The following is an 11069-nucleotide window of genomic DNA, read 5'->3' on the forward strand; positions in this document are numbered from 1 at the left end:
AGTTGGCTTTGTTATTGACAATTGATAAACGTAATGGCTTTTTCTCTAGCTTCTTGCTTAACTCTAATCAAGTTTGCATCTCTCAAGCTGATAAGTAGTACTCGTTAAGCCTTGTAAATGAATAGATAGGGAAAAAAAAATTGTACTTGCATAGCTATTGTTGACATCAAGGATGCCTTTGAAAGAAGAACCAAGTAAGAGATTTTTTTTTTTTTTTTTGCTTTTTGGTGTTTCCTAGTATAGTAGTATACTATCAATATAAAGAAGGACCCAATGAGAACACACTTTCAATTTTACAAACTTTACCATGAATCCAGAATGGTAGTTCAAATTTAATAGCCTTTTGTCCTACAAAATTTTGTGACCATAAAAAAAGGACAAAAATCAAAGAAAGGAAAAAATAAAAATAAAAACCACACACCATATAACACAACGAATGGTAGAGAATCCTATTCCTTGTAATCATATATTTATTACAAATCTCCTTTTGTAAGAAAGTTCTAGTCACCGGAGTTTCAGAAGGGTTGTTGCTAGTAACTGGATAGGCTTTAAAGAGGTTCATACGGTGGAAACCACAGTTGAACGACCGAGTCTTTACATTGTCTAATGAACCAACCCGAATGTATCTTCCAATACTGGCCACCCTAGGCGGCCAAATTTGTATTATTGCATTCTTCAGATGCTAATGAAGGGAGTAGTGGTAGTGGAACGATAGTTTAATCTCCACAAATGGTGACAGAATCTGTTCCTTTCTTTCTCACCCTTTCATATGCCCTCATTCTCTCTCCAAGGGAGATATTATATAGATCCCCCAAATCTCATCCTATGTCTGCATAATCATTCAGAGACATCACAAAGCAGAGATATAAAAAGAAGAATACTGTGAAGATGAAGAAATGCACAAAAATAGGTTAGGAGAAAAATCAAAGCTAGGGAAGAAAGAAAAAAAAAAAAAAAGCATTGTTTTGGGATAGGCAATGGGCAAGAAAGTAAAGTGTACATGACTAAAAACGTAATGGAAAAATGTTAAAAAAGGCAAAAAGAATCCCAAACAAAAAGACAGATAAGTCAAAGAATGTAGAAGTTGATGGTGTGCGGAAAGGGATGAATGTGTAATTGAAGATTCTCAAAATCAATTGCAAAATTACTATTAATGGGGAAGTCAATTTTAATGTAGTTAAATTAATATGCAATTATACTTATACTATTACATATATATATATAGAGAGAGAGAGAGAGAGAGAGAGAGAGAGTAGGGAGATTGGAAAAGTGTAGACATAAAATTGGCAAATGGGTAATAGTTTTCAATCATTAAATCAAGTTAAATTAGACATATTTCTTACAATTAAAGATTATATAATTAAAAATAATTAAAATATATATTAAATAATAAATTATATATTAACAATAAATTTTAAAGCTTAAATAGTAATTTAGTTATAACTTTCTAGAAAGTAATTACATAAAGTTATTATAAAAATTAATACCTTAACTAAAATTGAATTGAACCAAAACTGAAATACCAAAAATTTAACTGAACTGAAATATTAAAAAATAAAACTAAAATCATACCAAAACTTTTATTCAATTTGAATTCCTAAGTAAATTCCGAATCCAAACCCAAACCGCCTACCCTGATGAGACAGTGCTAAAATGAGCATGGGCCTAGAATCAGACTTCAAATATTAAAATAAGACCATCTGTGCTGTGTTTCATATCAAACCCAAAAATTAGACCATTTGTGCCTAAATTTTAAAGCCTTGCCTTTCGGTTTTTCAACGGTATCGATCTCTTTCTCCTTGTTCGTTCCAATGGAATCTCCTACTTTTCCATGCTGGACCCTGGCTTCTCTGCTACCCATCTCACTGGTATGTGTTCATGTCATATTCCTTCTAATCAATCGTATGTTTCAATTTTGTTCAGTTGTTTTGTTTTTGTTCTAATTTCTTGTGTACAGGTTCTGTTTCATGTTGTTCTAATCGGTGCAGAGTCATCAGTCAATCCACCTGTGTAAGATCCCTCTTTAAATGTTCATGTTTCTGTTTTCGAATCTTTGATTCCTGAAATTGGGTAAAATAATGATTGAAACTTGGATTTGAATCTTTTGAGGTTTATGGGAAATAGGAATTCTAGCTCCATTGCATATCCCAATCATTTGACTAAAAACAGAAGATGAAATTGGAGTAGTGATACTAGACCAATACTTTTATACCAACTAATCGATCCACCTGACTTCTGACGTGAAAATGTGGCTTGGATCGTCGGAAGGAATGAGTGGACCAATAAAACCTGTATCATGGTAGGAGTGTCAAGTGGCTGATACACTAGTGTTGGTTCAAGAACGATTTAGCTGTTAAATACAAACTAATTTTTTGGTATTGACTCTATTGCCTACTGTTTTGTTTTTCCTTGATTGCAGTCAAAGGGAGGTGAGAGCACATCAGCCATTGTTCGATTGTGAAGGATGTGATAACGAAAAGGTTTGAATTTAAACTTTGTTTTCTTGTCATTACTAAAGATGCCTTTTGGCTTTCAATTCTAATATTCTATTTCTTAGTTCCTATGGGTTTCACGTTTCATGCTTGGAACTAAAATTGTAATATTCTAGTTATTATAATAAGTTAAAAAGATACATGGGCTGAAAAACTAAGTAGGATTTTTTTTTATCTGCTGTTTTTGATTTCTCTGTTTTAGTCTCCACATAACACAATACCTTGGCTGTGATTCCAATGTAATTTGCCCTTCATGTAGATGATGAGCTTGTAATGTACCTTTTCTTTTTCTTTATCAGGGCTTTGGTTCAAGTGTATGTGTTATCATTTTTAGAGGGTGCACAGCTTATAAAGGTTAGATATAAACACTTTATTAAAGCTTATAAGGGTTTATTTCCTATTTGGTGCATTGTGTTGTATCCATATTGAGTCTCTTCCTCGCTTGTTTTTACATTGTGAGGTATAGTCTCATAGTTGGTTCATTTAGGGAGAATTGGGCTTGTTTAGTCATTAGACTTTAGAAACTTTTTTAGGGGTAAAATGGAGAGGTTTTAGTGGAAAAATAGATGCTGAAGTATTTGGATGGAGAGGTGTGCTCACTTTTTCAAAAACCAGAACTTCTCCTTTAATCTATTATGGGTTTGGCTTCATTGTGGCTTCTGTTTTGGAGTCTCTTTTAACTTTTTTAGGTACATTAGAATATTAAATGAACTACATAACAGGATGCTGTTCTCTTTTTCCCATAATCCCTTTCATCGCTTGAAGCTGAACTGAAATTTGTGACTTTGCTTCAAGGGTTTCCTGAGGAGTGTCTTTGAGTAATTCAACTGGACTACTCTTTGATTCTTGTTTTTTTGTGTTTTTTGTCATCCTGTGTTGGATAGGATGCATCATCATCTACATTTTCATGTCCTTGCGTGGAAAATTTCAATTTTTATTAAGAAGAAGTAGTAGCAGCAGCAGCAGCGATTGTCATGGTAGTAGTTGTAGTATTAGTGAACTTGATTGAGCTAAACATTAAACCCAAACTAATTTCGGTTGGCTATATTGATCTGTTATGTTTATTCCACTTAGTTCAGAGCTATTTCTTTATAAATACCTAATGCTGTTAAATCCTTTCTCACTACCTCCCCCCATGTCATTCCTATGTTTTTCCCTTGCTTTTTCATCTCCAATAAATTCAATGTGCTAAGCCTTTTGTATTGGTGTATTTGTTGCTATGTAAAAGCTTTGTTGAAGCTTAATACGCCACATTAGTGATGTCAGATATTTAATAACTCTTAAACTTGATATAATAGATTTTCATGCCAAGATTGTGAAAATTTGAATTTCATTTTTTACTTAAAGTAGAGCTGAAAACTCAACATTTACCGCAGGAACTATAATTGCACTAGCATGTTGCATTTTCTTGAGAAATTTGTATTCATGGAATTGTACCACACCAAATGTAATCTTGTGAGTGTGTGTGTGTTAAAACATTTTTTTTTAGCAATAAATTAACGAAGCTAGAAAAATTATTATCTTGTTGATTATAGGATATATGTTTAAGAGGGGAAAGAAGATCCAAGTTCTGGTAATTCATAGTCCTTGGTTAGGGCTATCTAAAAAAAAAGGATAAACAAAAGGTCAGTTTTCTGCAGTAGTACATAAATTTTAAGTGCAACCAGCTACGAGGACAAAAGATGTAATTAGAATTGGTGAAAAATGATTAAATGGCCCATGATTTAGCCAAAATTTATCTTTGCAAGGAGTGGAGCAGCAAAAGAATTTTTTGTGGCTGGATCTATGAGTTGTTAAATTTCAGCAATCATCCATTACTTTGATCCCTATTACTTGTTATCTGCATCGGTGAAGTCAAAAGCGCAAAAAGTGCTCGCGAAAGCACAGCTGCACAGCAACAAATAGGAAAGCGCCTTTAATAAGTTAAGCAGAGCGCATTAAGTAAAGCAATGGCCTTTTGCGCTTAAAGCACAAAGAGCCTCAACTTCAAGGCCAACGTTGGTAGATGTTGAGTTGAGACTGATTTATATGAAGATATGGAAATTGTTCTTATTTTGGAGATGAGGATGAAGGTGTTGAGGACTTTGATGAGAAATCTAGTGAAGATCTCTAGTTTATGACTATGAATTTGAATGCTTAAAACTTTGGATGTTTGATGATTTCTTGAAGGTTTAAATTTTATATAGAAGATTGTATTTTCTTTGCAAATTATATTATTATTTCAATTTTTAATAATTTTGTGCTTACTTTAATGAATCGAGTGCTTTTTTTGCTCTTTAAGCGATGGGGTAATGCAGTGCGCCTTATGCTTTTAATTATCTTTACTCTCTTATCTATGGATGACCTTACTATTACTTTAGCATGCAAATGTGGTGAAAATTTTGTGTTTACTGACCATGTATCTTAATTCTGGGTGAACAGGATCAGGACATTTTTTCTGGTGCTGGACTTGGAAATCCTCTGGATGAAAAGGTAATCAATACCATCTGTCTTTTCAGTTAATTTTTTTGATGCTTATATATGCACATTTCATCCAGGATATTGACATAATTGCGGCATATAGTGGAACTTCTGGCAGTATTCAGATTAGGAGGGTGAAAATGAAGGACTTGTCTGCTTCCTGGGTTTTGCAAAACCCCGTAGCTAAAGGCCATGATCAGCCAAAGGCTTCCTTGGTAACACCAAGTGGTTTTAGCGTTGAGTTTTCAATAGAAACAATCACAGCAAAATAAAGAACAACTTTATTGAAAAACATTTTCCACTAATTTTGATAGCCTTATTGGATGAAAGATAAATAAAATGTTAAAACTTTTGATTTAGTTCATGGATGAAGGCACTTGAGTTTCCAAGTTACTGATCTTGACAGGAAGTTTTCCTTGGCACTTCCTTCTCACAGACATCAAAGGACTCATTTCAATCTGTTACCAAACATCAAGATGATGTCGAGCATTCTGGGAATCACCATCCTCCTAATTTAGCAACAACCCCAGTGAAGCTGCGGCGCCGGGTGAACTGTCAATCGCCTTGTGTTTACGATTTGTATTCGGTGCACTTAATTTGGTTGTAATAACAATTGTTTGCACTTCAGGTAATGAGGAAAAGAAGGAGGGATCTCCGAACTGCATTGTTAATTCAGCAAGATAAAGAAGCTGACAACCAGACACGAGCAGCTGCAATAAAACAATCTGAAAGCATGGACACCACGGTCAAGGGAAAGTACAGTATATGGAGAAGAGACTACGAAAATCCAAATTCTGATTCTATGTTGAAACTAATGCGGGATCAGATTATTATGGCCAAAGCATATGCAAATATAGCCAAATCTGATAATGAAACCGGCCTTTATGACTCACTTATGGAACACTCTAGAGAAAGTCAACATGCCATTGGAGAAGCTACATCAGATGCTGAGCTTCAACCTAGGTATAGCTACCCTGTTCTTTCATTTTTGTTCTGTCAGTCACAATTCTGTTCTTGGTTCTCATGCGGAGATATTCGTTTACTTTCCTCCAGTGCACTTGTTCGAGCAAAAGCTATGGGTCATGTGCTCTCTATAGCAAAGGATAGATTATATGAATGTCCTACTATGTTACGGAAGTTACGAGCTATGCTTCAGTCAAATGAAGAGAATGTAAATGCTCTGAAGAAGAAGAGTGCCTTCTTGATTCAACTGGCTGCAAAAACAATTCCAAAACCATTGCATTGTCTTCCTTTGCGCCTTGCAGCTGACTATTTCTTGCATGGTCATCAAAATAGAGAGTATCCAAACAAAGAAAAGCTTGAGGATCCTTCTCTGTATCACTATGCTATCTTTTCAGATAATGTACTAGCAACATCTGTAGTGGTTAATTCTACTGTGCTCCATGCATTAGATCCTGAAAAACATGTTTTCCATATAGTCACAGATAAACTGAACTTCGCTGCAATGAAAATGTGGTTTCTTATCAACCCCCCTGCAAAAGTAACCGTCCATGTTCAGAATATTGATGATTTTAAGTGGTTGAATGCCTCATATTGTTCTGTTCTACGTCAGCTTGAATCTGCCAGGATTAAGGAATACTACTTTAAGGCAAATCATCCTTCCTCCCTCACTGCTGGATCTGATAATCTCAAATATAGGAATCCAAAATATTTGTCTATGCTGAATCATCTTAGGTTCTACCTTCCTGAAGTTTACGCAAAGCTAGATAAGATCCTTTTTTTGGATGATGATATTGTAGTTCAGAAGGATTTGACGCCACTTTGGTCTGTTGATCTGAAGGGGATGGTAAATGGTGCAGTGGAGACTTGTAAGGAGAGCTTTCATAGGTTTGATAAGTATCTCAATTTTTCTAATCCAAAGATCTATGAGAATTTCAGCCCAAGTGCTTGTGGCTGGGCATTTGGAATGAATATGTTTGACTTGAAGGAGTGGAGAAGGCAAAATATCACTGGAATATATCATCATTGGCAAGATCTGGTAAATCTCCAATATCCCTTTTCTCCATAGTACATAAATTCTTTTCCATATGCATATTTATATAATGTTAGTGTCTTGGAGTATGTTTTAACTATAGATTACATTGAATGGTACCAATCTTCCATGAGATTTTTTTTTTAATTTTTTTTATATACATTGGAAATTTTATGAGAAGAAGGGTGGGGGTATCATTGAACTAAGTTGAGTCAATACATTGCACTACTTGAACTCTACTCCACTTGAAAATCACTTGAAGCTCAACTCAAACTCGATCGACCATTACTTTTCATGATTGTGCTTGATTTAATATGGCAATGAGATGTTTAAGCTTGCTTGACTTTACTTGATCATCATTATAACTTTGGCTAATGATTAGAAAAATCTTATACTTTATGTGCTTTTTCAATTTTATTCAATGCTTTCAATTTTATCAATATGGTCCTTAATTTAGTATTATTCTTTTTTTTTTTTTTTCAATTATATCCAATGGGTCTGAGGTGTGCATCCATGCTTATTTGGTGTTAAGGTGGAAGATGGATAACTTGTTGATTTAAAAAAAAAAATGTGCAATTCACTTGAGCCCTAACAGCCACCAAACAGTGGCCTTTTGTGAAGAAATAAAGATCAAATTAGGTCCAGGGTGTGCATCCATGTTGACATGATATTAAGGCAGAATGCAAACATGTGTCTAACTTGTTGATTTTAAAAAAAAAAGTGCAATTCACTTGATCCCTAAGAACCAACAAACAGTGGCATTTTGCATAGAAGTTATAGGTCAAATTGGCAACTAAAATTTTGGGCCAATATTCAATTAAGCTCAAAATTCAATTTTTTCACAAAAATTAACTTTAATTGCAAATTAACCCAGTGCTCTACAAAGATAGAAAAAGCAATATTATTTCTCTTTACATATTAGAAGAAAAAAGGATAAAATGAATTGAAATTAAATAAGAAATTTTGGGTAGAAAAATCACAAGGTAAGAATTTCTAAATTCCCAAACAATATATCCCTCAAAACCTAAAAACGCAACTCTTTTTTAGCCTCATCTTTCCCCCTCTTTTTTTTTTCCTATGAGAGAAAGGTTTCTTCAAAATGAAAAAAATAAAAATTTTTGTTTGCTAATCGTTGAATCTCGAACTTACCGGCGATTTGAAAACCATAAAACGTGCAATAACTGTACACTTACTAATGAAAGCCAGCCAATCTGTCCTGTAAAACCCTGAATTCACTACCTAGCATCTCTTGTTTCGATGAAACCTACAATTTCACCTTCTCTTGTTTAGCTTTCAGCCTTTCTCATAGAAGTTTTGTGCTATAATTCCTTGTGTTTCTCATGCGTTTTGTTTCTTCATAAATCATAGGCGTTATTTGTTCCCTTTCCTTTCACTTTGGCTCCCTATCTTTGCTCTTTTGATTTGTGTTTCATTGTCAATTGATTTGTTTTATATTTTCTTTTGTGTTGCCTGTTGGTTAGTGTGACTCCTGCCCCATGAAGATGCCTATAATGCCATTTTGAGATTCTATTTTGCAAAATCCCAAGTATTGTGGCTCTAGGACATAAGAACTGTCCACATTTTCCGTGTTACTTATTTTTTTTCCTTGTTAGAAGTTCCCCTCGTTGGTACATAAGCATAGGCAAACATCGTAAAGCCATTGGATATAATTAAAAAAAAAAAAGTAATTTATGAACTAAAATTAGAAATTGCGAAGTATGGGATAAAATTGGAAGCCTATATAGTTTCGGATTTTTCACATCATTTAGGTAAACTTTTAACATATAGCTAATTAAAATTCAAACAAACTGGAGTGGGCTCAAGTTTGTGCTTTGATAGGTGTTTATACAAATATAGGTAGGGTAAGATTTTAAATATCCCAAATTGGTTTTTAAGTGTGATTTCTAATAATAATACAAATTATATTCAGAATAAAAAAAGTAATTGAATAGATATTTAATCATTATTATGTCATGAGCATATGAGCGAAAGAGGTAGATGCTAGGGTTCCTTGTCATCTCTATAGAAGGGAGTCAATGGGCAGTAGATCTATTGGAGTTGATCATTTCCATGACTTGAACTGATGGTATGCTTGATGGCTATAGGCTTTCTCTCACTCTGTTTCAAAAAAACTACTTTTTCCAATTTTTTTCTTCGTTTGATGACAATGTTAGAAAAGTACTTGTGCCTTGCATTCTATACTTATTGCTGTTGCATACAACTGCTAGTGGAAACTTGATTTATGAATGTTCTTGTATTCTGCTTCTGGATTGGTTCACCTTAAATGTGAAACAGCATATTCTACTTCCAGAATTCGTCAAAAAAACTGATAGATGAATTGTTTTGCAGAATGAGGATAGAACTCTATGGAAATTGGGCACATTGCCACCAGGATTGATCACTTTCTATAATCTAACCTTTCCACTGGATCGTACCTGGCATGTCCTGGGACTTGGTTATGATCCAGCCCTTAACCAAACGGAGATTGAGAATGCAGCTGTAGTTCATTACAATGGAAATTACAAGCCTTGGTTGGATTTGGCTATCTCCAAATACAAGCCTTTCTGGTCTAGATATGTAAAGTTTGATAACCCTTATCTCCAACTTTGCAACATTAGCGAATGATGCTTCAAGAAAAAACTTTGAAGTGCCTTGCAGAAAAAACATATATATATATATAAACACAGTTCATTTAAATTGTCTTTTTTAATTTCCACGTGAAGAATTCCTTCCATATTATTTTTTTAGCTCGATGTGTGATAGTTTTATCACTTATGTTGACTTGTATGCGCCAATCATTGCAACCCAGGATCACGTTTGAGCCAGAAGGTTTTATATATATATATATATATATATATATATATATATATATATATATATATATATTTTAAATATTTAATAATTTTTATTATTGAGTACTATTCAGCCTAATAATTAGACTGGAGCAATGAAATTTAATTATTTTTAATAGTGAGAAATCAAAATTCTCAGTTGTTCGATTTACTTGCTCTTATATTTAAAAATCAATTTTTAGTTATTAGATAGGATATTTGAAAAATGGTAACCAAAATCATCACATTTTATATAAATTTTAGTTTAAATTGACGTGTAAATTCTACACTTCTAATAATTGAAATAACTAAAAAAATAAGTAGAAATTTGTTGGTTCCGTCATTTAACAAATTCGGTTTGATTTGATTATCATTTAATAAGTACCACAATTGAATTTTATTTGCTTGCATTATGAGAATTATACAAAATCAATGATTGGATGGATGAGTGTCTGCCAATTATTTTGAGTTTTAGTTTTGTTTATCCAATAGCCAAGTGCATGTTCGCATTCTTTGTAATATTTGAAATTGATCTATTGAATTTGTTAATTTTTTTTAGTTTTATCGAACACTTAAATTTAATAAAATTATAATAATTAAATATAATTTTACACAAATTAAATATGTGTTTCTACACACTTTTACTTGTAAACAAAAATAAAAATAAAAGGGACCCAGTTCTTGCTAATTCTCCTCTAGTAAAATAGTAAATTATCTATCTTTTTATCCTCATCCTCTCCCGTTGTCTGCGTGCTTCTTCAATATTCTGGATCCTCGCACTCACAAACGCCATCATCCTAGTAGTAAGTGATGAAGTTAGAATTTTAAATTAAGAGGCACAAATTTTTTGTACTTTTTCATAAAAATTAAAAAATAATAGCATAAAATTTTTTTAATAAAATAGCTAGTTAATATTAGATGTCTACATTGGTGAAAATAAAAAACATAAAATTATAAATATTTTTTCCGAGTCTTCGTACCTTGATAATGGTGCATAATAGTTTCATTGTCAATCTTATCAAGAATATATTTCTCTGTATATACGATCAAACAATTGACCATCCATTGATCTCCGATTCTATTACGTAACTGATTCTTTGTTAAGAAATTTGGATAGATTTTTTGAGAATAGAAAAACACACTCTAAATAAATTTTTATTAATTTTAACAAGATAATAATAAAAGTATGATAATTTCTGATATAGAAGATCCATCAATATGGCAAGTACAGAACATACTTTGAATCACACCAATGCTTTAAGCACAATACTCTCACATTCTATCTATGTTGCT

At 33.0% G+C, this 11069-nt stretch overlaps 1 protein-coding gene across 3 annotated transcripts; it reads left to right on the plus strand.

Moving 5' to 3' along the window:
• The first annotated feature begins 1706 nt into the window (after positions 1–1706).
• LOC110663864 (probable galacturonosyltransferase 3) lies at positions 1707–9655 on the plus strand. Of its 3 annotated transcripts, XM_021823318.2 has the most exons (10): positions 1851–1868; positions 1958–2010; positions 2420–2480; positions 2792–2846; positions 4914–4964; positions 5030–5167; positions 5359–5499; positions 5581–5915; positions 6006–6951; positions 9295–9655. In XM_021823318.2, the coding sequence occupies exons 6-10, from the start codon at positions 5093–5095 to the stop codon at positions 9568–9570; spliced, it is 1773 nt and encodes a 590-aa protein (XP_021679010.2). In that variant the 5' UTR covers positions 1851–1868; positions 1958–2010; positions 2420–2480; positions 2792–2846; positions 4914–4964; positions 5030–5092; the 3' UTR covers positions 9571–9655. The 3 variants fall into 3 exon arrangements, with proteins under 3 accessions (XP_021679007.2, XP_021679008.2, XP_021679010.2); XM_021823315.2 differs by lacking the exon at positions 2792–2846 and having other exon boundaries at positions 1707–1868; XM_021823316.2 differs by lacking the exon at positions 2792–2846 and having other exon boundaries at positions 1707–1868; positions 5389–5499.
• Positions 9656–11069: the final 1414 nt, after the last annotated feature.

The sequence above is a fragment of the Hevea brasiliensis genome, chromosome 1 (genome assembly GCF_030052815.1).
Source record: "Hevea brasiliensis isolate MT/VB/25A 57/8 chromosome 1, ASM3005281v1, whole genome shotgun sequence".
In the NCBI taxonomy this organism is placed as follows: domain Eukaryota; kingdom Viridiplantae; phylum Streptophyta; class Magnoliopsida; order Malpighiales; family Euphorbiaceae; genus Hevea; species Hevea brasiliensis.